The sequence below is a fragment of the Jaculus jaculus genome, chromosome 9 (assembly GCF_020740685.1).
Source record: "Jaculus jaculus isolate mJacJac1 chromosome 9, mJacJac1.mat.Y.cur, whole genome shotgun sequence".
Classification (NCBI taxonomy): domain Eukaryota; kingdom Metazoa; phylum Chordata; class Mammalia; order Rodentia; family Dipodidae; genus Jaculus; species Jaculus jaculus.
Genome location: NC_059110.1, coordinates 95,355,939 through 95,383,480, shown reverse-complemented (window position 1 = coordinate 95,383,480; position 27,542 = coordinate 95,355,939). Strand labels below are relative to the sequence as shown.

Genomic DNA, 27,542 nt, shown 5'->3' with positions numbered 1-27,542 from the left:
GCAACAGGGTCTTGTGTTTTGGAAATGGCCATGGGCAGTGTGAAGCAGGTTTGCTGGATGCCTGCATGGAGACCTCATGGGGCCATGAGGATGAACCGTGGATTGCAGTGGAGACCCAGTGGAGATGTCGGGATCACGAGATGGCTGCTAAAGAAAGCTGCCAGCCCCGATGAAGTTTTCCAGGACTTGGAGTATCCTAGCTGGAGGGGTGGAATTGGAATGAAAGAGACTTGTTGCTGGTTAGAATTATCGGACTTGAAGATTTGTCACTGGCTAGAGTTGCTGGACTTGAAGCTACAGAGTTTGATGTTTGCCCTGGTTGTTTTAAATCTTGTATTGGTTGAATGTTTCTTTGCTATGCCCAATGCCATTTTTTGTAGTGTGAATCTTTATTCTGTGCCATTATGGATTTTGGGGGGATGTTTTTTGTTATTATGGCTCAGTTAAAAGATCTTGGACTATGGGGATGTATGGACATCATTGGGATTGACTAAAAAATATGGAGACTTTTAAAGTTGAACTGAATGTATTACATTTTACATCATGGATGGTGCTGACTTTATGGGGGTCCAGGGGTAGAATGTGGTGGTTTGACTCAGGTGTCCCCCATAAACTTAGGTGTTCTGGATACTAGGTTCCCTAGCTGATGGAGATTTGGGGATTAACGATTCCTGGAGGAAGTATATTGTTGGGGGCAGGTTTATGGGTGTTATAGCCAGTTTTCTCATGCCAGTGTTTGGCACAGTCTCCTGTTGCTATTGTCCACCTGATGTTGGCCAGGGGGTGATGTCCACACCTCTGCTCATGCCATCATTTTCCCTGCCATCATGGAGCTTCCTCTTCAAGCCTGTTGGCCAAAATAAACCTCTTTTTCCCCACAAGCTGCTCTTGGTTGGGTGATTTCTACCAGCAATGTTGAACTGGACTGAAACAATACCCAAAAGAAAAGAAATCATGGTCATCCTTGGCCACATAGTGAGTTCCAAGCTAGTCAGAGCTACATGAGACCCTGTCTCAAAAATAAAAATAAAAGTAAAGGCAGGTCAGGCATGGTAGCTCATGCCTTTAATCCCAACACTCAGGAGGGTGAGGTAGGAAGATCACTGTGAGTTCAAGGCCAGACTGAGACTACATAGTGAATTTCAGGTCAGCCTGGACTAGAGCGAGACCCTACCTTGAAAACTAAAATAAATAAAGACGTGCACAATGTTGACCTCATCAGCATTGTTTTTTTTTTTTTGTTTTTTCTGAGGTAGGGTCTTGCACTAGGCTGACCTGGAATTCATTATGTAGTCTCATGCTGACCTCAAACTCATGACAATTGACCTACCTCTGCCTCCCAAGTACTGGGATTAAAGGCATGTGACACTGCCTGTGTCTTCATGGACATTTGATATACATGATGGCATAGGGCACACATAAAAGTGAATGAGGTATCAAAATAAAAGGGCACCTTGGATGGAGAGATGGCTTAGTGGTTAAGGCATTTGCTTGTGAATCCTGAGGACCCATGTTCTACTCCCCAGGTCCCATGTCAGCCATACGCAAAAGGTGATGCAAGTGCAAGGTTGTGTGCGCGTGCATACTAGGTGGCACACACATCTGAAGTTCAGTCTCAGTGGCTCAAAGTCCTGGTGTGCCAATTCTCTCTCTCTCTCTCTCTCTCTCTCTCTCTCTTATGTATCTGTTCTCTATTGCTCATAAAAAAATAAAAATAGGGCTGGAGAGATGGCTTAGCGGTTAAGCGCTTGCCTGTGAAGCCTAAGGACCCCGGTTTGGGGCTCAGTTCCCCAGGTCCCACGTTAGCCAGATGCACAAGGGGGCGCACGCGTCTGGAGTTCGTTTGCAGAGGCTGGAAGCCCTGGCGCGCCCATTCTCTCTCTCCCTCTATCTGTCTTTCTTTCTGTGTCTGTCGCTCTCAAATAAAATAAAAAAATTAAAAATTAAAAAAAATAATAAAAGAACTATTTGGAAAGAGGAGAGGCTTCAGTGGAATGGAGGTAGGAGAGGGTGACATAGATATTAGGGGATTATGATCAAATTATAGTATATTAATGTATTTAAATTTTTCAAAGAAAATTAAAAAATAAAAAGAATAATTGGGGCTGGAGGGATGGCTTAGCAGTTAAGGCACTTGCCTGCAAAGCCAAAGGACCCAAGTTCAATTCCCCAGGACCCATGTAAGCCAGATGCACAAGGTGGTGCATGTATCTGGAGTTTATTTGCACCAGCTGGAGGCCCCAGCACACCCATTATGTCTCTGTATCTGCCTCTCTCTCTCAAATATATAAATAAAAAAATTAAAGAATAATTGTATAAACTAATTCCATATTACAGTTGAGGAAATTAGCCTAGAAAAGTCACTTGGGGGACTAGGGAAATAGTTCAGCAGTAAAATTTGCTTACTTGTAGAAATTGTCAGCCTGGGTTTGATTTCCTTAGTACTCACATAAACCCAGATGCACATGAAGTAGTGCATGCATATTAGCGTTCATTTGCAGTGGCAAGAGGACCTGACACACCCATACTCTTCTCTCTCTCTCTCTCTCTCTCTTGCTCTACACACACACACACACACACACCACTTGGGGAATTGAACCTGGGCCAGCATTCTTTATAAACAAACACTTGAGGCATCTCCCCACCCCAGTAAGTATCTTTAACTGTTGAGCCATCTGCCTAGACTCAGAAAATATTGTATTTGATTTTGGTTAATTTTTTTCTATGTGGCACTGCCACTAGGCATTGAACCCAAAGCTCTACACATGCCAGGGAAGCACTCTTACTAGCTATAGTCCCTGGCCCAATTATGTTGCTTATTAATCAAACAGTTCAAAAGGGGTAATAAAGTTTATTCAAGAAAAATATTTTTTGAGCAAAAGTCATGAATCTAGGCCGCCCAAGTAGTTGAGATCATAGGCTTGTGCCACCAAGCTGAGTTCTGTTCTAACTTGAATCACTTATATTCTGTTGTAATTTGTTCCTCATTACTTGCTAGCATAATGTTGGAAGTAGGGAATACTGGGGAGGGCCACTTTAAGTTCTATTTCTGTCTCAGACTTAAACAGGCATTGTGTGAGAGCTAGGGAGGTGCTTCAGTGATTAAAAGCCACTTCTCTTCAAAACCTGCTGGCCCAGTTCACTTTCCCAATACCCATGTAAAGCCAGATGCATAAAATGATGCATGCATCTGGAGTTGGTTTGTAGCTGCAAGAGACCTTGACGTGCCCATTCTTTCTCTGTGGCTCTCTCTCTCTAAGAAATAAATAAATAAAACTTGGTTTTTCAAAAAATATTTTATTCATTTATTTGCAATAAAGAAGAGGCAGATATATAGAGAGAATGGGCACAGCAGGGCCTCCAGCCACTGCAAATGAACTCTAGACACATGTGCCACCTTGTGCATCTGGCTTTACATGGGTACTGGGGAATCAAACCTGGGTCCTTAGGCTTCACAGGCAAGTGCATTAATGGCTAACCATCTCTCCAGTCCCTATTGTTTTAATGTAGTTATTTATTTGAGAGAGAGAGAAAGGCAGATAGAGAGTGAGGGAATGGGCATGCCAGGGCCTCTTGCCACTGCAAACAAACTCCAGATGCATGTGTCACCTTGTGCATTTGTGGCTTACATGAGTACTGGGGAATCAAACCTGGGTCCTTAGGCTTCACAGGCAAATGCCTTAACGGCTTAGCCATCATCTTTCCAGCCCAATTTAAAAATATTTTAAAATTAGCTGGGCATTGTGGTGCATGCCTTTAACTCCAGCACTTGGGAGGCTGAGATAGAAGGAGCTCTGTGAGTTTGAGGCCAGTGTGCAGCTACAGAGTGAGTTCCAGGTCAGTCTGTGCTAGAGTGCAAATCTACCTTAACCAAACCCCCTAATTTTTGGGGGGTTGTGTGTGCGTTGTTGTTTTTCGAAGTAGGGTCTCGCTGTAGCCTAGGCTGACCTGGAATTCACTATGTAGTCTCAGGGTGGTCTTGAACTTATGGCAGTCCTTCTACCTCTGCCTCCCGAGTGCTGGAATTAAAGGCATGTGCCACCATGCCCTGCTTTTTCTCATTTTTTTAAACTAAAAAAACAGGCATTGTGACCCTGGATCTCACTTATGGGGACTTCCATATGTCTGGAGATACTATGTTCTCACATTTCAGTCCTAGGAATAAAGGTTTTCTGTTACCTTCTGTTTCGGGCTGTGGAATAAAAGTTATTCTGTAAAATGTGCTTTTATTCTGTTCTTTTTGTAATTTTTTTTTTTTTTTTTTTTTTTTTGGTTTTTCGAGGTAGGGTCTCACTCTGGCTCAGGCTGACCTGGAATTCACTATGTAGTCTCAGGGTGGCCTCGAACTCATGGCGATCCTCCTACCTCTGCCTCCCGAGTGCTGGGACTAAAGGCGTGCGCCGCCACGCAAGGCTCTTTTTGTAATTTTTATATCCTGATCTGTAATCATCTCCCTTAGCTAATTTTTTTTTAAATTTTTATTAACATTTTTCATGATTATAAAATATATCCCATGGTAATTCCCTCCCTCCCCACCCCCACACTTTCCCGTTTGAAATTCCATTCTCCATCATATTACCTCCCCATTACAATCATTGTAATTACATATATACAATATCAACCTATTAAGTACCCTCCTCCCTTCCTGTCTTTTCCCTTTATGTCTCCTTTTCAACTTACTGGCCTCTGCTACTAAGTATTTTCATTCTCACGCAGAAGCCCAGTCATCTGTAGCTAGGATCCACATATGAGAGAGAACATGTGGCGCTTGGCTTTCTGGGCCTGGGTTACCTGACTTAGTATAATACTTTCCAGGTCCATCCATTTTTCTGCAAATTTCATAACTTCATTTTTCTTTACCGCTGAGTAGAACTCCATTGTATAAATGTACCACATCTTCATTATCCACTCATCTGTTGAGGGACATCTAGAATGGTTCCATTTCCCAGCTATTATAAATTGAGCAGCAATAAACATGGTTGAGCATGTACTTCTAAGGAAATGAGATGAGTCCTTTGGATATATGCCTAGGAGCGCTATAGCTGGGTCATATGGTAAATCAATCTCTAGCTGTTTTAGGAACCTCCACACTGTTTTCCACAATGGCTGGACCAGATTGCATTCCCACCAGCAGTGCAGAAGGGTTCCTTTTTTTCCACATCCCCGCCAACATTTATGATCATTTGTTTTCATGATGGTGGCCAATCTGACAGGAGTGAGATGGAACCTCAGTGTCGTTTTAATCTGCATTTCCCTGATGACTAGTGACGTAGAACATTTTTTTAGATGCTTATATGCCATTCGTATTTCTTCCTTTGAGAACTCTCTATTTAGCTCCATAGCCCATTTTTTGATTGGCTTGTTTGATTCCTTATTATTTAACTTTTTGAGTTCTTTGTATATCCTAGATATTAATTCTCTATCAGATATATAGCTGGCGAAGATTTTTTTCCCATTCTGTAGGTTGCCTCTTTGCTTTTTTCACTGTGTCCTTTGCGGTGCAAAATCTTTGTAATTTCATTAGGTCCCAGTGGTTAATCTGTGGTTTTATTGCCTGAGCAATTGGGGTTGTATTCAGAAAGTCTTTGCCAAGACCAATATGTTGAAGGGTTTCCCCTACTTTTTCCTCTAGCAGTTTCAAAGTTTCCGGTCTGATGTTAAGGTCTTTAATCCATTTGGACTTAATTCTTGTGCATGGCGAGAGAGAAGAATCTATTTTCATCCTTCTGCAGATATTTATCCAGTTTTCAAAACACCATTTGCTGAAGAGGCTGTCTCTTCTCCAATGAGTATTTTTGGCATTTTTATCGAATATCAGGTGGCTATAGCTACTTGGGCTTACATCTGGGTCCTCTATTCTGTTCCACTGATCTACATGTCTGTTTTTGTGCCAGTACCATACTGTTTTTGTTACTATGACTCTGTAGTATAGGTTAAAATCAGGTATGGTGATACCACCAGCCTCTTTTTTGTTGCTCAGTATTATTTTAGATATTCGAGGTTTTTTGTGATTCCAAATGAATTTTTAGATTTTTTTCTCTATTTCCATGAAGAAAGCCTTTGGAATTTTGATAGGGATTGCATTAAATGTGTAGATTGCTTTAGGTAAGATTGCCATTTTCACGATATTGATTCTTCCAATCCAGGAACAAGGGATGTTTCTCCACTTTCTAGTGTCTTCCGCAATTTCTCGCTTGAGTGTTTTAAAGTTCTCATTGTATAGATTCTTTACTTCCTTGGTTAGGTTTATTCCAAGGTATTTTATTTTTTTTGATGCAATTGTGAATGGGAGTGATTCTCTGATTTCATCCTCTGTGTGTGTGTTGTTAGCATATATGAAGGCTACTGATTTCTGTGTATTTATTTTGTATCCTGCTACATTGCTGTAGGTTTTGATCAGCTCTAACAGCTTGCTAGTAGAGTCTTTAGGGTCCTTTATGTATAGAATCATGTCATCTGCAAATAATGATAACTTGATTTCTTCCTTTCCAATTTGTATCCCTTTTATGTGTGTCTCTTGCCTTATTGCTATGGCTAAGACTTCCAAAACTATATTAAATAGAAGTGGGGACAGTGGACACCCTTGTCTTGTTCCTGATTTTAGTGGAAAAGCTTCCAGTTTTTCCCCATTTAGTAATATGTTGGCTGTAGGCTTGTCATAAATAGCCTTTATTATATTGAGATATGTTCCTTCTATTCCCAGTCTCTGTAGGACTTTTATCATGAAGGGATGTTGGATTTTGTCAAATGCTTTCTCTGCATCTAATGAGATGATCATGTGATTTTTGTCCTTCAACCCGTTTATGTAATGTATTACATTTATAGATTTGCGTATGTTGAACCATGCCTGCATCTCTGGGATAAAGCCTACTTGGTCAGGGTGAATGATCTTTTTGATATACTCTTGTATTCTGTTTGCCAATATTTTGTTGAGAATTTTTGCATCTATGTTCATGAGGGAGATTGGTCTGTAATTTTCTTTTTTTGTTCTATCTTTGCCTGGTTTTGGTATCAGGGTGATGCTGGCCTCATAGAAGGAGTTTGGTAGAATTCCTTCTTTTTCTATTTCCTGGAAAAGCTTAAGAAGCAATGGTGTTAGCTCTTCCTTAAAAGTCTGGTAAAATTCAGCAGTGAATCCATCCGGGCCTGGGCTTTTTTTAGTTGGGAGATTATTGATAACTGTTTGGATCTCCATGTTTGTTATCGGTCTATTTAAGTGATTAATCTCATTTTGATTTAATTTAGGTAGGTCATATAGATCAAGGAAATCATCCATTTCTTTCAGATTTTCATACTTTGTGGAGTATATGCTTTTATAGTATGTCCCTATGTTTTTTTGAATTTCTCTGGAATCTGTTGTGATGTTACCTTGTTCATCTCTGATTTTATTAATTTGTGTCTCTTCTCTCTTTCTTTTGGTCAGATTTGCTAAGGGTTTATCAATCTTGTTTATCCTTTCAAAGAACCAACTCTTTGTTTCATTAATTCTTTGGATTGTTCTTTTTGTTCCTATTTCATTAATTTCTGCCCTAATCTTTATTATTTCTTCCCGTCTACTGATTTTTGGTTTGCCTTGTTCTTCTTTTTCCAAGGCTTTAAGGCGAAGCATTAGGTCGTTTACTTGCGACCTTTCTAATTTCTTAATATAGGCACTTAAGGCTATAAATTTACCTCTTAGAACTGCCTTCATTGTGTCCCAGAGATTTTGGTATGTTGTGTTCTCATTATCATTTGACTCTATAAATTTTTTGATTTCCTTTTTGATTTCTTCATTGACCCACTCATCATTTAGTAGTGTATTGTTTAGTTTCCATGATTTTGTGTATGCTCTATAGCCTTTCTTGCTACTGATTTGTAGTTTAATTCCATTGTGGTCAGATAGAATGCAAGGAATTATTTCAATTTTCCTGAATTTGTTAAGATTTGCTTTGTGTCCTAATATATGGTCTATTTTAGAGAATGTTCCATGTGCTGCTGAAAAGAATGTATATTCTGCAGCCTTTGGATGAAATGTCCTGTATATATCTGTTAGGTCCATTCCTTCTATGACCTCATTTAGTCCAGATGCCTCTCTGTTTATTCTTTCCCTGGATGACCTGTCAATTGATGAGAGTGGGGTGTTAAAGTCACCCACCACCACTGTGTTAGGTGTTATCTGTGACCTTAGTTCTAATAGTGTTTGTTTGACGAATTTGGGAGCCCCCATGTTAGGTGCATATATGTTTAGGATTGTAATGTCCTCCTGTTGCAGTGTGCCCTTAATCAATGTAAAGTGACCTTCCTTATCTTTCTTGACTAACGTCGGACTAAAGTCTACTCTGTCTGATATTAGGATAGCAACCCCTGCTTGTTTTCTAGGCCCATTTGCTTGAAACACTGTCTTCCAACCTTTCACCCTAAGATAATGTCTATCCTTTGTAGAAAGGTGAGTTTCTTGGAGACAACAAATTGTAGGATCCTGCTTTTTAACCCAGTCTGCAAATCTATGTCTTTTCGTTGGGGCATTGAGACCATTTATATTAAGAGATATTATTGAAAGGTGTGTATTTATGTTTGCCATTTTTGTGTGTGTGTGTGTTTCTGGTTCTACCTGTGCTCTCTTCTGTTAACTGGTATTTGAGTATAGCTTGTTTTTTCTAGGTTCCTTATATGTGTGCTTTTCCTTTTGTTCAGCATGGAGGATTCTATCAAGTATTTTCTGTAGAGCTGGTTTTGTCTTCAAATACTCCTTTAACCTGCTTTTGTCATGGAATGTCTTTATTTCTCCATCTATTTGAATGGATAACTTTGCAGGATAAAGTAACCTTGGTTGACAGTTGTTATCTTTCAGAACTTGGAATATATCACTCCAAGCCCTTCTGGCTTTAAAAGTTTGTGTTGAATAATCTGCTGTAATCCTGATGGGCTTGCTTTTGTAGGTAACTTGATTTTTCTCTCTAACTGCTTTCAATATTTTTTCTTTGGTGTGTGTGTTTGGAAGTTTGATTATAATATGGCGAGGAGAGTTTCTTTCTGGGTTTTGTCTGGCTGGGGTTCTAAAGGCTTCCTGTATCTGTATTGGCACCTCTTTCCCAATTTGGGGGAAATTTTCCTCTATGATTTTGTTGAAGATGCCTACTATGCCTCTGGAGTGGAGTTCTTCTCCTTCTACTATGCCCTGAATTCTTATATTGGATCTTTTCATAGTGTCCCGAATATCTTGAAATTCCCACTCATACTTTTCTATAAGTTTGTCTTTCTCTTTGTTGGACTGCATTAGGTCTGCCACCTGGTCTTCTAGCTTAGATATTCTGTCCTCTCCCTCATCCATCCTACTGGTGAGATTTTCTACAGAGTTTTTTATTTCATTAACTGTGTTCTTCATTGCTAGTAATTCTGACTGGTTTTTATTATTTCTATTTCCCTATTTATGTCTTGTATTGCCTTCTTTATTTCATTAAATTGGTGTCCTGCCTCTTCTTTGATTCCTTTGATTTCCTCTTTGATTGTTTTCATGTGTTCTTTGACCTCTTTGAACATATTTATAATTATTCTTTTGAACTCTTTCTCAGGCATTTCCTCTAACTCTTTCTCACTGGAGGACATTTCTGATGCATTAATACTTTTAGGTGGATTTATATCGTCTTGCTTTTTAGTGTTTCTTGTGTTATAATGTATATATTTTTGCATCTTGGATTAAGTTAATTCTTGGATTTTCTAGCTAGCTGGGTATTCTTAGCTGTGTCAATTGATTTGATGTAATATATTTTTTGGGTAGGACGTTAAGGTGTTAGGTGTGGCTCTTAAGACTCTCAGAGTATCTACAAAGATGTTCTTAGGGGTTGAGTTTCCCTGCTATAGGAGTATTCAAGCAGGCTGAGTGGAATAAAATACAGGTAGATTCTAAAATTTAACTAAACACTGTACATATTCAATCAAAAACAGCCCCGAGTATGTATGCAAGAGTAGTTATTATAATGACCAGATCTTCTATCAACAAAGAGGTTAAGATTTCTGGTCTGTTGAGGGATCCAAGTCAGCTTGTGACCAAGTGAGACCCTTCCCTGGTGCAATCCCAGTTACCTTGGGTGATTTTGGTCTCAGTCAAGTTGCTGTTCTGATTTCTGGAGCTGGGCATTTGCTTTTCCTACGGGGCAAACTGAGCCGCTGCTGCTGCCTCTCCTGCTGCTGTAGCTGCCACTGCTGGAGCCACCACTGCTGCTGAAGCTGCTGCTGCTGTGTCCACTGCCGCTGCTCCCCCTGAAGCTGCTGCTGCGGGATCTGCTGCTGCTGCCGCTCCTGGGTCTGCTGCTGCTGGGGCCGCTGTTACCGGTGCTGGAGCCGCTGATGTTGCTCCCGAACTCTGCTCCTGCTTGGGTCCCGTTGTCAGCCCAAGTTGGCGTGGCCGGGTCCCGGGCCGCTGCTCTGTTCGCTGGAGCTGGGTTCAGGCAGTGGGGGAGGGGAGGGAGCCGCGGCTGCTCTGGTTGTCTCGCTGCTCCACATGTTCTTCTACCTCGCGGTCTGCTCCTCCGTTGCCTGCTGCCGCTCTCCCCTCAGGTTTCCGAGTTGCGGAGAGCGCGGTGTGAGGGGAAAATCCCGCACCTGGCTTTTCCTGCGGCTCGAGCTGAGTCTGGTGGTTTTCTGCTGCGCTGCGGCCGCGGCGGTTGGCTGAGCTGCCGGAGCCGCTTTTCCCGCCTGTGCAGGCTCTGGATGCTCTATAACTCTTCTACTTCTCCGCTGCCGCTTTAATTTCCTATACACCTCACTTTTTAGTAAAAGTGTGTATTTTGCTGAGTTTTTTTGGTCTTTTTCCCCCTTAGGCTGCTTTGGCGTGGTACCTACGCCGCCATCTTAACCGGAAGTCTCCCCTTAGCTAATTTTTGCTAGGCTGGACTCTTGAGTGCCACTATGTACGTACGTATGTACGTACGTGTGTACGTGTGTGTGTGTGTGTGTGTGTGTGTGTGTGTGTGTGTGTGTGTGTGTTATCCAAACAAGGACTTACTACATGTTTAGTTCCGGTTGGCCTCAAAATTGCTAACTCCCTATAATTGTAAACCAAGTGTGGTGGCTCAATGCCTGTAATCCTAGTACATGCCTATAATCTCAGCACTAAGGAGGCTAAATAAGTAGAATCATGACTTTGTATCCTGTTTGGGATACAAAGCAACTTCACTTCCAGTCTAAACTACATAGTGAGACTGTCTTGAATGACAGGTCTGTATGGCTGATACTTACAACTAATCACATACATTTTGAATAAGTAAATTAACTTATAGTCATTGTTGATACTGTTCCTTTTTGAACTCTAGATTTTCTTTAATTTTAAGTGTCATAGTACTCATTCCTGAGATTCTAAATGTCTTTTTCAGTTTCTTTATTATTGTGAACATTTCACTAGAGAATGTTATTTCGTTCTACTCAGAATAACATGTTTAAGGGTAACGAATGTTCTATAACTGCATGTAAGTATTGTCACCTTATTGCAGCTATTGAAGGGAGACCTTTCCCCTTTGGATTTTGATAAGGACTCCCAAAGAGAAAGAACATTGAGTTACATAAACCTGTAGCAGATTTATGTTAGAGTAGATGGGTTATTGACTGACTGCAGTGTAAAGAAGGAGAGACTAAAATTTATGAGAACCTTGTCTAGAGATGGAAACAAGATTTGTTAAGGGTGACAACTACCTCGGATTCTTTAACTAAAATATCTAAGATTGGCTTCATCATTTTATTGTAGGTGATTTACTGTTCTTTTGGTGGAACAGCCAAAGGGTTGCACTTCAATAACTTAATAGTTGGACTTGTCCTCCTTACAAGAGGGAAAGATGAAGAGAAAACAAAATGTAAGTATTTTCATTATCTCAAAATGATAATAGCATCACGTGTGTGCACAATAATTTACCTCCAAATCTGATAGGCAAAAGATTTGGGTTGATATGTCTCCAAAGGTGTACAAGTGACCAATAAATATTTGAAATATACTCAATGTAATTAGTCATTAGAGAAAGTAAATAAAAATCACTATGAGATACAATATATTCACTAGAATGATTAAAATAAAACAGATAGGATCTCTGTGAGTTTGAGGCAAGCCTGGGACTACAGAGTGAATTTCAGGTCAGCCTGGGCAACAGTAAGACCCTACCTTGAAAAAAAATAGATGACAACTGCTGACAGGCACCTATAAAAATTGCAACATTTTTTTTTTTTTCCCCCCTGAGGTAGGGTCTCTAGCTCAGGCTGACCTGAAATTCACTCTGTAGTCTCAGGGTGGCCTTGACCTCATGGCAATCCTCCTGCATCTGCCTCCTGAGGACTGGGATTAACGTGTGCCACCATGCCCATCAGAAAATTGCAACATTTTTACATTGCTGTTGGGAGTGTAAGATGGTACAGTAGCCACTTTACTTATTTATTTATGTATTGTGCTAAAGATACAATCCTAGGTAATGTTTCTGTAAACAGAGTATTACTTTATAAGGAAAGGAAGTATTGATTTATGCTACAACATGGTTATACCTTAAAATCATCTTGCTGAGTGATGGATCCTAGTCACGACAGTCATATATTATGATCATAGTTACATGGAGTTTCTAAAATAAGCAAAGTCATAGAGTCAGAATATAGTAGATATGTGATTGTCAGGGCAATTGTTAGTAGGGAAGTAGATGGGCTACTAATAGGTATGAGAAAAAAAAATTTTTTTAACCTGTGTTATGGTACTGGGGAGCAATCCCAGGGTTTTATGCATGCTAGGCGAGCACACACCACTTAGCTGTATCAACAGAAGGTGTAAGGTTTCATTTGGGTTAATGAAAATGTCAATGTACTAACTAATCATAAAATTGTACTTTGGTTTTTAAAAAATATTTATTTATTTGATGGGGGAAGGGGAGAGAGAATGGGCATGCCACACATGGCCTTTTGCTGCTACCAATGAATTCCATATGCCTGTGCTGCTTTGTGTGTCTGGCTTTATGTGAGTACTAGGGAATCAAACTTTGGCTGTCAGGTTTTGTAAGCAAGCATCTTTAATGTCTGAACCATCTTTCTAGCTCTGCACTTTTTTTTTTTCTTTTGAGGCAGTGTCTCATGTAGCTCAGGTTGGCCTCAAACTCCTTATATAGCCAAGACTTCTGATCTTCCTACTTACACCTTTCTAGTACTAGGGTTACAGGCAGCCATCACTATGAGTGTTAAGTACTGCTCTCAACTGAGCCCAGGGCTTTGTGCATGCTAGACAAGCGCTCTACCAACTTAGTTAATATCCCCAGCCCTAAACTGCACCTTTTTTTTTCTTCATTTTTTGAGGTAGGGTCTTACTCTGGTCCAGGCTAACCTGGAATTAACCATGTAGTCTCAGGGTGGCCTCGAATTCATGGTGATCCTTCTACCTCTGCCTCCTGAGTGCTGGGATTAAAGGTGTGCGCCACCACGCACGGCCAAACTGCACATTTTTAAAAGATTAAAAAAAAATTTTTTTTTGAGGTAAGATCTCACTGTAGCCCAGGCTGTCCTGGAATTCACTATGTAGTTTCAGGGTGGCCTTGTATTTACAGCGATCCTCCTACCTCTGCCACCTGAGTGCTGGGGTTAGAGACATGTGCCATCATGCCTGGTTCTCTGATTTTTGCTATTTCAAACAATGTTTAACACGAGCATTGCGTTTTGTGCATAAGTGTTAGAAATTCCTCAAGGTTTGAAGTAGAATTGAATGGAAATGCACTTTTGGAAATACAGCTTTCCTCTTCTAGATTTTGTCAAATTATGCCGGAATTTTAGATTTATTTATACTCTCATTAATACTGTATAAGAGTTTTTTTTCCCCGTCTTTGCTAGCACTTAGTATTGTCACATGTGAACATTTTTACAAATTTGGTAAGTTTGAGAAGTTTGGGCTGGAGAGATGGCTCTGAGGTTAAAGGTTCTTGCTTACAAGGCCTGATGGCCTGGATTCAGTTCTCCAGAACCCTCATAAAACTAGATGCACAAAGTGGTACATATATCTGGAGTTTGTTTACAGTGCAAGAGGCCCTGGCACACCCATTTTTTCTCTCTCATTCTCCCCCCTTACAAATAAATAAATACAAATAAAATAAAAAAGAGAAAATTTCACATTGCTATTTTAAATTATTTCTGGGCTATTTTAAAGAATAAATTAAACAGTGAGGCATGGTGACACTTGACTATAATCTCAGCATTCAGGGGGCTGAGACAAGAAAATTGTCATGAGCTCAGAGTCAGCCTTGGCTCCATAGGGAATACCAGGCCAGTCAGGACTACATAACAACCCCCTGTCTCGATGAAGATGAAGATGATGATCATGCTATATGTATAAAGTACTTGACTAGTTATTACTGCTATTAATCTTTCTCTTCCCTTTTCTACCATAGTATACTTGATCTATGTCAAGATTAATTCAACCTGTTATAACTAATATAAAATAAAAATTAATATTTAAAAAGTTTAATTCATTTTTCTTTCTCCTAGACATCTTCAGTCTTTTTGCAAGTGAATCTGGGAGCTATGTTGTACGGGAAGAGATGGAAAGAATGCTCCATATGGTAGATGGAAAAGTCCCAGATACACTCAGGAAGTGTTTCTCAGAGGTATAGTTAAAGACTCCCTTCCTGTTGATGTACTAAATCCTAGTTGGGTAATATGTTTAGCTATGATGTGTAGATGTTTATACTTAGAGGGTTCTTGGCATTTTTATATTTAATGTTTTAGGTCTTTTTAAAATGTTTATTTACTACTCATTTGTTTTTAAGCAGAGAGAGTGTGTGTGTGAGTATGGGTGCACCAGGGTCTCTTGCCACTTTGTGTATCTGGCTTTACTTGGGTACTGGGGATTTGAACCCAGGCTGCCATGCTGTAAGCAAATGCCTTTAACCACTGTGCCATCTCTCCAGCCTATTTTGTTTCAAGTCTTTATCTGCTACACTCAAAAAGAGCACTTGCATTATCCAATAATTAATGTAGAGAAAAATAAAATAGAATAAGGGAAGTAGGTGGTGATGGGGAGGAGAAAGCTGAACATTGCTATTTTATTTAGGATGGTTGGGAAAATCTGTCAGATAAAGTGAAATTTAAGAGTCTGTCTCATTGCTGCTGTACTTGTGAACTTGAACATTCTAAGTTCTACTGTAAGGGTGATTGTGCATATTTTCATTACAATGAGACACACCCCCACACGTGCATACTGACACTGTTGCACATAGGATCCTGCAGGAATTACAGGCATGAACCACACCACACTAGCTTCATATGCATTTTATCTTGTTTCTGCTGTACTTACTGGAAGTTGCTGTGGACTATACTTTGCACGTTTGATCAATTTTATTTTTCCTAAAGATATCAAATGCATTAGTCATCTGCTCCTTTTGTTCAGGGAGAATGTATAATTTTTAATAGCCTTTATGCATACACTCCTGTTTTGTTTATGGGAACTAAATGTTGTTGGCCACTCCATTTCCTAAAATTACTGACAATAGAAGGCATTGTATTAGGTGCTAATTAGTGGTGTAAGGAAAAGTAAAATAGAATAAGAGAGATGAATGAAGATGGGGGAGGCTGTTGACTGTATTTTATATATGATGATTAGGAAAGTCTGTTAGAGAAAGTGAAATTCAAGCAAACAGTTTACTGAAAGAGATACTATCATGGTAGTATCTACCTCCCATAAAGAGATATAGCACAGTCCTGGAGGTGTGCTTTCTGTGCCCAAAAAGCATAACAAAGTTCATTTAGTTGAAATGGAATGAGCAACAGAATAGTAGGAAACAAAGTGAAATAATTGGGGTATGGAGGGTAGGTTATGATGTGTATCTTTTTATCTTTGACCCTGAGTAAGACAGAAACCCTTGAAAGGTTTGGAGTAGAGGAAGAATATATAAGATACCTTTAAAATATTTTTTTGATTTATTTACTTGAAAGAGAAAGAGAGAGGGAGGGAGGTAGATAGAGAGAACGGGCATGCCAGGGCCTCCAACCACTGGAAACAAACTCCAAACACATGCGCCACCTTGTGCATATGGCTTATGTGAGTGCTGGGGAATGGAACCTGGGTCCTTAGGCTTTGTAGGCATAAGCCTCAATCGCTAAGCCATCTCTCCAGCCCAAGATGCCCTTTTTAAAAATTTTTTTATTTTTTATTTATTTATTTTTATTTTTAAATTTTTATTAACATTTTCCATGATTATAAAATATATCCCATGGTAATTCCCTCCCTCCCCACCCCCACACTTTCCCATTTGAAATTCCATTCTCCATCATATTACCTCCCCATTACAATCATTGTAATTACATATATACAATATCAACCTATTAAGTATCCTCCTCCCTTCCTTTCTCTACCCTTTATGTCTCCTTTTTACCTTACTGGCCTCTGCTACTAAGTATTTTCATTCTCACACAGAAGCCCAATCATCTGTAGCTAGGATCCACATAGAGAACATGTGGCGCTTGGCTTTCTGGGCCTGGGTTACCTCACTTAGTATAATCCTTTCCAGGTCCATCCATTTTTCTGCAAATTTCATAACTTCATTTTTCTTTACCACTGAGTAGAACTCCATTGTATAAATGTGCCACATCTTCATTATCCACTCATCTGTTGAGGGACACCAAGGTGCCCTTTTAAAAACTTTATTTTCCTGCATGCACGTGTGTAGTAGATGTGGTGTGTGTGTGTGTGTGTGTGTGTTTATACACATATGGTGCCCTGTGCATGCATAGAAGCCAGTGAGAATGTTAGCTGTCCACTCTATTGCTCATTTCCTTGGACAGAGTCTTTTTTTACTGATTTTGGAGCTTACTGATTTCATGAGCCCCAGTTACAGTCATGCTTGGCCATGCCTAGCTATTTGTGTGGGTTCTGGGGACTTGAACTCAAGGGTCACAGACCCCCCCTAGGCCCTCATGCTTGTGCAAGCAGTATTCTTTTTTAAAAAAAAATTATTTATTTATTTATTTGAGAGCGACAGACAGAGAGAGAAAGAGGGAGACAGAGAGAAAAAATGGGCGAGTCAGGGCCTCCAGCCACTGCAAACAAACTCCAGACGCATGCACCCGCCCCCCCATGCATCTGGCTAACATGGGGCCTGGGAAATAGACCTTGAACCGGGGTCCTCAGGCTTCACAGGCAGGTGCCTAACCGCTGAGCCATCTCTCCAGCCCGCAAGCAGTATTCTTAACCACTAAGTCATCTCTCCAGCCCTTCTTTGCTGATTTTCTTTTCTTCTCTCTCTCTCTCTCCACCATCCTCTCTTTGTGATACTGGGACTTGTAGCCAGAACATTGTATATGCTAGGCAAATATTCTCCACTGAGCTACATCCTCAGTCCTTTTTATTTTGAAATGGCTTAGAACTTTTGTGTAGTTCAAGCAGGCCTTGAACTTATGATTCTCCTTCCTCCTGCCTTAGCTTCCTGAATAGCTGGGATTATAGGGAGGCCCCACACATCCATGAGATGTCTTTTTTTGTTTGTTTTAAGACAAGGTCTCATGTAGCTCAGGTTGTAGTCCTGTTAAGATGGCATTTAGAAGCCAGGTATGGTGGCACATACATTTTATCCCAGCACTTGGGAGGCAGAGGTAGGAGGATCGCCTTGAGTTTGAGGCTACCCTGAGATTACATAGTGAATTCTAGGTCAGCTTGATCTAGAGTGAGGACCCCCACCTCAAAATAACAAACAAAAAGATGATCATTTAGTAGCAGCGAGCTAGGGAACTTAACAGAATGTTTTCTTGTTTTTTTATGTGAATACAAAGAATAGAAGCAGCCTGATTTTAGTAAATGATTGGAGTTCATGTTGATTGAGATAGCTAAGACTATTGCAGAAGAGGTTTGGGGAGCTGGTTATCAAGAGAGGTTTAATTTGCCAGGTGTCATGGCTCACACATGTAATCCTAGCATTAGGGTTGCTGAGGCTAGGAGGATCACTTGGAGTTTGTGGCCAGCTTGGGCAATGTAGTGATTTCCAGGATAGCCTAGTATACAGAGTGAGACCCTGCCTTAAAAGGATGGAGACAGAGACAGAAATAGAGAGAGAGAAAGGAGAGAAAGTTAATTAAATTTGAAGATCCTAGCAGAGCTACTTTTTAAAATTTCATTTATTTATTTATTTGAGAGAGAATGGGTATGCTAGGGCCTCTAGCCACTGCAAATGAATTCCAGATCCATGTGCCACCTTATGCATTTGAGTATATTAGTTCATACTCTTCTGATGCATAATTATCATTCTTACTTATTTTTATTTATTTGAGGGAGAGAGAAAGAGAAAGAGGGAGTCAGACAGAGAAAGAATGGGTACACCAGGGCCTCTAGCCACTGAAACAGACAGACACATGCACCGCCTTTTGCATCTGGCTTACGTGGCTCCTGGGGAATCGTACCTGGGTCCTTTGGCTTTTCAGGCAAGCGCCTTAACCACTAAGCCATCTCTCCAGCCCGCAGAGCTGTTTTAAGTTTACTTTTTTTTTTTTTTTTAAAGTTTTTTGAGGTAGGGTCTCACTCTGCCCCAGGCTGACCTGGAATTCACTATGTAGTCTCAGGGTGGCCTTGAACTCATGGTGATCCTCCTGCCTCTGCCTCCTGAGTGCCAGGGTTAAAGGCGTGTGCCAACCACACCTAGCTTAAGTTTACTTTTTATGAATGTGTGTGGGTGCACATACATCTATATATGTGGAGGCCTCAGGTGTCATCTTTCTTTCTTTCTTTCTTTTTTTTTTTTGAGACAGAATCTTACTGTCTTGGAGATTACTGACTTAATTAGACTGGCCGGCCAGTGAGCTTTAGGAATTCACCTGTCTCTACCTCCCCAACACTAGGATTACAGGTATTCCACCACTCTGACATTTTTATTGGTACTGGGGATCAGACTCTGGTCCTCATGCTGGTAAGGCAAGCACTTTACTGACTTAAGCTATCTCTCTAGCCCCTCAGCTATGTTTTTAGATATTATGCATAAATCTATTGTTCACTGCAAAGGATTTATTAGCTTGTAGGTGAGGATGAGATGATCTAGAACATCTTTTTAGATCATCCAAAATAGATTAGAAATTACACCAGTACCGCAGTGTTTAGAAATTAGCGAGATAAAGAAGATTCAAAATAAACTAAGTACATGTGTTGTAAGGTAGGAGGATTGTCTGAAGAGAATGGTGTTCTGGAAGGCACATTAATGAAGGTTCAAGAAGGATGATGAACTCAGCTATATCATGTATACTGAAAGTCAAATGAGTTGACTTTTCATTACTGAGAAGTGATCATTAGATTTGGAAAATCTTTGGTATAGGCCCTGTAGAGTTCAAAAGTCACTGGGTTTAGATGCTAGAAGAAATGTGTTTCTAAAAGGAAATAGTGATGGAGAGAACAAAATGCTTAAATTTTGGCTGGGGAGATGGCTTAGCAGTTAAGGCATTTACCTGCAAAGCCTAAGGACTGTGGTTTAATTCCCCAGGACCCACACAAGCCAGATGCACAAGGGGGCACATGCATCTGGAGTTCATTTGCAGTGGCTGGAGGTCCTGGTGTGCCTATCTTCTTTCTATCTGCCTCCCTATCACTCTTAAAATAAATTAAAAATTTTTTTAAATGCTTAAACTTGGAGTTATGGGAGCAGGGCCAGTTATTGTCAGAATAAGACAGGCTGAGAGTGTAGCTCAGTGGTAGGGTACTTGTTTAGCATGCTCAAGGTTCTGGGTTAGAACCCCACCACTACATAAACAATAGAATAAAAATAAATAATAAGCCAGGCATGGTGGTGCACACCTCTAATCCCAGCTCTTGGAAGGCAGAGGAAGGAGGATCGTTGTGAGTACAGGCCCTCTGAGACTACATAGTGACTTCTAGGTCAGCCTGGGCTAGAGTGAGACCCTACCTTGGAAAAACCAAACAACAACAACAAAAAAGACTGTGATAACACATGCAGGGTATGTGAGAAGGGGCTCAGCTTCCATGCTTTCTCTCTTCTCTGCCGCTCTTCAATATTTCCATGTCTACAACTCTCAGAAAGCTCCTAGCACCCAGTTCTGCTTTGTTTTGTGAAAGGCTCTCCTTTTAAAAATTTAATTAATTTATTTATTTGAGAGAGAAATAGGCAGAGGGAGTGGGGGAAGAAAGGGCATGCCAGGGCTTTCAACCACTGCAAAAGAACTCCAGATGCATGCACCACCTTGTGCATCTGGCTTACATGAGACCTGAGGAATTGAACTGGGCTCATTTGGCTTTTCAAGCACCTTAACTGCCTAGCCATCTTTCCAGCCCTAGGGTCTCCTTCTATTGCCTAGGTTGGTGTCACAACTCATATGCCTCAACCCCTGAGTTATGTAGGACTGTGTGTTCCATTCCTTTGGGTTTATATATTGAAGTTTCATTATATAGCCAAGATTGATTGAATGATTGGTCATTGGTGATTGTAGCAATTATCATCTTACTGCTGGGATAAACACCCAACCAGAAGCTGCTTATGGAAGAAAAGGGTTTGTTTCCCCTATAGTTTTGAGGGAAAGTTTTGTCCCTTTGAGGAAAGCATGACAGAGCAGACAGCTGGGCATCATATCTTGTCATCCGTTAGCTTAAAGGAAACAGCAAGAATGAGATAGTCCTGACTTCCCTGTGGAGCTGGACTAATAAACCTCAAGGTCCATCCCACAGTGATATGCCTCCTCCAGCAAGGTTCTACCTCCCAAGGCTCCGCCAGCTAGGGATCCTGTATGAGACTTAGTCACAAATACATGAGGCCTTGGGGGACATTTTACGTTCAAACCCCCACAGTGATCAGCTCAACATTCAGTCTCTCCTATGCCCTAGTGGCTGTAGGATGGAGTTGAAAGTCCCAAACTGTGATCGCTACTTGTTCTTTTTAGCTAGTCACCTTAATTCATGCAGCTACCTGAAGACTGCCAGTCATCACTCAACTCAGTAGCATACAAAGAGACACTTATTTTGCAGATTTCAAGGGTTTTAAGAGTTGTATGCCAGGGAAAAGGAGGAAGACAAATGCAGATTTCACAAAACCATAACTATTAAGAAGAAAGGCTAATTATAATTGAAGCATCATAGGCACTAACTGTGTGAAGTATGCATGAAATTGTGGAACTTATATACTGCTACCCTTTTTACAAACATGAGCTTGAATAAGAAGGTGGATAGATAGTATCCTTCATTTCTAAGCATGTGGCAGAGTCTTATATCCTGCCACAAGCCTGAGACAAGTCTGTCGTTGTTATCATGAATGTTTGTGTTGCTCTGATATTAAGTGTTCACTAACTACCAGGCTGAGCTGGTTTTCATAACTTTATAGGATGCTACTTGTGGTGGTTGGATTCAGGTGTCCCCCATAGACTTAGGTGTTCTGAATGCTAAGTTCCCAGCTGATGAAGATTTGGGAATTAACACCTCCTGGAGGCAGTGTATTGTTGGGTGCATTATATTGTTGGGGGCATTATTGCCAGTTTCCCCTTGCCAGTGTTTGGCATACTCTCCTGCTATTATTGTCTATCTGATGTTGGCCAGGAGGTGATGTACACCCTTTGCTTATGCCATCATTTTCCTCAGCCATCACGGAGCTTCTCCCCTCAAGTCTATAAGCCAAAATCACCCCCCCCCCACAAGCTGCTCTTGGTTGGTGTTTTCTGCCAGCAATGTAAACCTGACTGCAACACTATTTTTTTTTAAAGTTTTATTTATTTATTTATTTGAGAGCGACAGACACAGAGAGAAAGACATATAGAAGAAAGACAGATAGAGGGAGAGAGAGAGAATGGGCGCGCCAGGGCTTCCAGCCTCTGCAAACGAACTCCAGACGCGTGCGCCCCCTTGTGCATCTGGCTAACGTGGGACCTGGGGAACCGAGCCTTGAACCGGGGTCCTTAGGCTTCACAGGCAAGCGCTTAACCGCTAAGCCATCTCTCCAGCCCAACACTATTGAACAATATAGAAGTTGTTTCAACCATATCTTATTTTAGCCTACTAGTTATTTGTGCTAATACCTCTGTTAGGATTAGAGTTGTTGTCCTCCTGGATGTCATTCATTGTTGTCTCTCCAATGTGAGTTTTTTCTTTTTCTCGTGGAATTTTTAGTCCTCACTAAGAGGAGGAAAGGGTTGACTTGGACAGCTAAGTAAGGCTTTTTTTTTTTTTTTCAACCTGAATAGTTTTCTCTAGAGATTTAGCAAGACAAATACTTGAAAAGAAAACAAAGAAATGGAAATGAACTTGTTTCTTTTTATATGTAGTTAGTTTCTGGGACCATGATTATCTACTCTAGAAAGGACTCCCAGATTGTTGCTTTTAATCTTCAAGTGAAATATCAGAGTTTTACCTCAGCAGATTTAGTTTAAATATGCAAGTTTAAGGTGGGCAAATTTAAGCCCGGCATGGTGGCGCATGCCTTTAATCCCAGCACTCTGGAGGCAGAGGTAGAAGGATTGCTGTGAAGTTGAGGCCACCCTGAGACTACATAGTGAATTCCAGATCAGCGAGAGCCTACCTCAACAAACAAACAAACGAAAAAAAATGGAAATTTGCAAACTTAGATTATGAAGTGCTAAAGATAAATGAGAAATTGGATTTGTTAAATATTGAATGAAATATGGTTTACTGATTGCAAAATATATCCTAAATAAATAAAATGCAACTTATTATTGGCATTGGCTGCCTGAATAAATTGATGAAATCATTAGCAATTAGCATGTAGATTTTAAAAATATTTTATTTATTTATTTATTTATTTGAGAGAGAGAGAATGAGAAAGAGGCAGATAGAGATAGAGAATGGGTATACCAGGGCCTCTAGCCATTGTAAGTGAACTTCAGTCATATGTGCCACCTTATGCAACTGGCATTACGTGGGTGCTGGGGAATCGAACCTGGGTCCTTTGGCTTTGGCTTTGCCAGTGAGCGCCTTAACTATTAAACCATCTCTATCCCTTAGCACATAGATTTCATACTTAGATTTTAACTGAAATACAGTATCTTTGAAAAGTTTGTTTTCTAACTTTATGTATTGTATGTTATTATTAATCTTTCCTTTTTAGGTAATAGAAATGTAAGGGTCAACTAATTGTACATTTGCAGGCTATTCAGGTTTTATGATCTATGCCCTAAAATTTGACTAAACTTATATTTTTTGTGTTTTGATTTTAGGGTGAAAAGGTAAACTATGAAAAATTTAGAAATTGGCTTCTCCTGAACAAAGATGCTTTTACCTTTTCTCGCTGGCTGCTATCGGGAGGTGTGTATGTTACCCTCACTGATGACAGTGATACTCCTACTTTCTACCAAACTCTGGCTGGAGTCACACATTGTAAGTAATAACATTCCATTGCTTCCTGTTCAATTTTAACATGACTGTCTGATAATATCATAATGTTCTTATACTGATGCTTTTTTTTTTTTTTTTTTTTTTTTTTTTTTTGAGGTAGGGTCTTGCTCTAGTCCATGCTGACCTGGAATTCACTATGTAGTCTCAGGCTGGCCTCCAACTCACTGCTGTCCTCCTACCTCTGCCTTTCAAGTGCTGGGATTAAAAGCATATGCTACCACATCTGGCTATGAACCATTTTTTTCAGTGTTTTTTGTTTGTTTTGTTTTGTTTCGTTTTATTTTGTTTGAGGTAAGGTCTTATTTCTAGCGCTTATTATTTTTTAAATATATTTATTTATCAGAGAGAGAGAAAAAATGGGCACACCAGGACCTCTAGCCACTGCAAACGAACTGCAGATGCATGTGCCACCATGTGGATATGGCTTATGTGGGTTCCGGGGAAGCAGACCTGGGTCCTTGGGCTTCACAGGCAAGCTTCTTAACTGTTAAACCATCTCTCTAGCCCCTTATTTTTTATTTTATTTTTTTGAGGTAGGGTTACACTAGTCTAGGTTGACCTAGAACTCACTCTGTAGTCCCAGGTAGCTTTAGACTCACAGTGATCCCCCCACCTCTGCCTCCCAAGTGCTGGGATTAAAGGTGTGTGCTACCATGCCCAGTTATCTTACCACTTTTTAATGATAGGAGAGAATAAAAAACAATGTCTTTAATATTTTTATTTTTAATAATTTTATATATGTATACAACTTATACATTATGAAATCCATATATGATCATATTCTCTCCCATTGCCCTCTCTTACCCCCTCTTACTTTTATGACTTTTGTGTGCATGTGCACAGGGAGAGAGACAGAGAGACAGAGAGAGAAAGGATAAGAAAGAGAGGTCCATTGAGTTTAATTAGGGTTATTTGCATGAATGTAGGTGTGAGAGGGGTTATTTCCTAGTACATGTGTAATTTACCAGTGGCTATATTAATTGAAGAAAGGTATTTCTCATAACCCCACACAGCCATTAACTACTAATAGCTCCTTGGGAGTACAATTTTAGGAATCTCTTCCCCATGCATGATAGAATGCTGACAGGACTAATCTTCAGGTCTTCTACAGGTAACTACAGCTGCTGTGAGTTTATGAGTGCAATGACTATTGTCATGTTGAGAAGCCCACAGCACTCCTCCATTCACTGACTCCTACATTCTTCCTTCTCTCTCCCATGATGTTTCCTGAGCTTTGGAGAAGTGATGATATAGATGAATATATAGATAGCAATATACAGGTCTTACTTTGTACCCAAGGCTGGCCTGGAACTCTGGATCCTCCTGCCTGTGCTTCCTGAGAGCTAGAATTGTAGGTTTTTGTCACCATGTCCCACTTTACATTTTAAATATATTTATTTATTTGAGAAAGAGAGAGATATAGAGTGAGAGTATGGGTACACTTGGGTCTCCTGCCACTAAAAAGGAACTCCAGACACATACTCCTCTGTGTGCATCTGGCTTTACGTGGGTACTGGGGAATCGAACTCAGGCTGTCAGTCTTTGCAAGCAAGTGTGTTTAACCACTGAACCATTTCTCTAGCTACTATACATTTTAACTAAGGTAATTCACTTGCTTTTTAAATTTTTTAAGAATATTTATTTTATTTATTTGAGAAAGAGAATGGGTGTGCCAGGCCCTTCAGCCGCTGTAAACGAACTCCAGACGCATGCACCATCTTGTGCATCTCATTTATAAATGTGAGCCATGAGTAGTCACTTGGGTCCTTTGCCTTTTCAGGCAAGTGCCTTAAGTGCTAAGCCATCTCTCCAGCCCAATTTATTTGCTTTTGCTTTACCTTAGGGTCAGTTGGAAATGACTCCCCCTCCCCATAAGTTACAAGCCCTAAAGATAAGGCTCCCATCCTATTTAGTCTGTGAGTTGCTCTTGGTATACTAGACTAAATATGAAACTGAGGAGTTGTTTGTATTCACTACAGAGTTAGAATCATTAACTTAGTGTGTTTACACACAAGTTGTTATTTTACTCTTTGTGGTGCAACAGATAGAACCCTGCATTATGTATTTCCTAGGCAAGTGCTCTGCCACTGAGCTATATATACACACAGCCCTATGGCAAGTACATTTAAATTTTTTTAAATTAATTTATTTGAGAGAGAGAGAGAATGGGCACACCAGAGCATCCAGCCACTGCAAACGAACTCCATAGTAATGCGTTACCTTGTGCATCTGGCTTATGTTGATCCTGGGGCATTGAACCTGGTCCTTTGGCTTTCCAGGCAAGTACCTTAACAACTAAGCCATCTCTTCAGCCCACAAGTACATTTTTCAGAACTGTAAATTTCAAGCTGTTATTATATTGACTTTGTTTAAATTAAGAAACTGAGTTAAGCTGGCTAATTTTTGTTTATTTCACATTTGGAAGTTTTTTTTTTAATCTTTTTGTCAGAGAGAGAGAAAGCAAGACAGAGGGAGAGAAAGAGAGAGATTTAGCATGCCAGGGCCTCCAGCCACTGCAGTCAAACTCCAGATGTGTGCACCTTCTTGTGCACATGTATGACCTTATGCCCTTGTGTCATGTTGTGCATTTGGCTTACGTGGGACCTGGAGAGTTGAACATGAGTCCTTAGGCTTTGCAGGCAAGTGCCTTAACTGCTAAGCCATCTCTTCAGCTCTGGAGATCATTTTTATTTTTATTTTTTGTGGGCAAACCCAACAGGCTGGCCTTTTATTTTTAATGAGAGAGAGAGAATTGGCTCACCAGGGCCTCTAGTCACTGTATTGAAACTCCAGATACATGTACCTCCTTATGTGTGTGTGCAACATTGTGCACTTGCATCACTGTGTGTCTGGCTTACATGGGACCTAGAGAGTTGAACATGAATCCATAGGCTTCACAGGCAAGCACCTTAACCATTTAGCCCTCTCTCCAGCCCAGAAGTTTTTTTTAAGTACTTTTATTTATTTATTTATTAGAGAGAGAGAGAGAATGAATATGGGTGTGCCAGGGCTTACAACCACTGCAAACAAACTCCAGACATAAGTGCCACCTTGTGCATCTGGCTTATGTGGTTACTGAGTAATCAAACCTGGGTCCTCCATATCTCTAGCCTCTAAATATTTTTATTTATTTATTAGAGAGAGAGAAAAAGAGAGAATGAGAATGGGCACAACAAGGCTTCTAACCACTGTAAACGAACTGCAAATGCATGCACCACCATGTGCATCTGGCTTTACAAGGGTTCTGGGGAGTCGAACCTAGGTCCTTAGGCTTCCCAGGCAAGTACCTTAACTGCTAAGTCACCTCTCCAGCTGCCCCCCCCTTTTTTTTTTTTTTTTTTTGAGGTAGGCTCACTCTAGCCCAGGCTGACCTGGAATTCACTATGGAGTCTCAGGGAAACCTCAAATTTAAGGTGATCCTCCTCCTGCTTCTGCTTCCTGAGTGCTGGCATTATAAGTGTGTGATACCACACCCAGCTTAACTCAATTTCTCTTAAAATTTTTTTGTATATGTGTGTTTTTAAAAATTTATTTAAGAGAAAGAGAAGGTAGCTGGGTGTGGTGGCATACACCTTTAATCCCAGCACTTGGGGGGCAGAGGTAGGATGATTGCCGTGAGTTTGAGGCTACCCTGAGACTCCATAGTAAATTCCAGGTCAGCCTGGACCAGAGTGAGACCCTACCTCAAAAAAAAAAAAAAAGCGGGGAGGAAGAATGGGTATGCCAGAACCTCTACCACTGCAGATGAATTCCAGATGCATGTACCAGCTTGTGCATCTGGCTTATATGGGTAGGAAATTGAACCTGGGTTGTTATGTTTTGTAGGCATGTGTCTTAACCACTGAGCAATCTCTACAGCCTTTAACTCAGTTCTTTTTCTTTCTTTCTTTCCTTTTTTTTTTTTTTTTTTGTGGTAAGCCCAACAGACTGGCCTATTGTTATTATTATTATTATTATTATTATTGTTTTTGTTTTTTTGAGGTAGGGTCTCACTGTAGCCCAGGCTGACCTGGAATTCACTAAGGAGTCTCAGGGTAGCCTCGAACTCACAGTGATCCTGCTACCTCTGCCTCCCGAGTGCTAGGATTAAAGGCGTGCGCCACCACACCTGGCTTTATTATTTTTTTTTAAAGAGAGAGAATTGATATGCCAGGGCCTCCAGCCACTATATTTGAACTCCAGATGTGCATGCTACCTTGTATGCATGTGTGACCTCACACATTTGCATCAACTT

At 40.5% G+C, this 27,542-nt stretch overlaps 1 protein-coding gene across 2 annotated transcripts in view; it reads left to right on the top strand.

The window, feature by feature from the left end:
* The window catches only part of Usp32 (ubiquitin specific peptidase 32), a 203,785-nt gene that overhangs the window by 69,736 nt on the left and 106,507 nt on the right, over positions 1–27,542 (top strand). For both annotated transcript variants that reach the window (XM_045158505.1, XM_045158504.1), the window contains exons 3-5: positions 11,720–11,825; positions 14,473–14,591; positions 23,131–23,290. In XM_045158505.1, the coding sequence (XP_045014440.1) occupies positions 11,720–11,825; positions 14,473–14,591; positions 23,131–23,290 (385 nt within the window). The remainder of the gene's footprint in view (positions 1–11,719; positions 11,826–14,472; positions 14,592–23,130; positions 23,291–27,542) is intronic.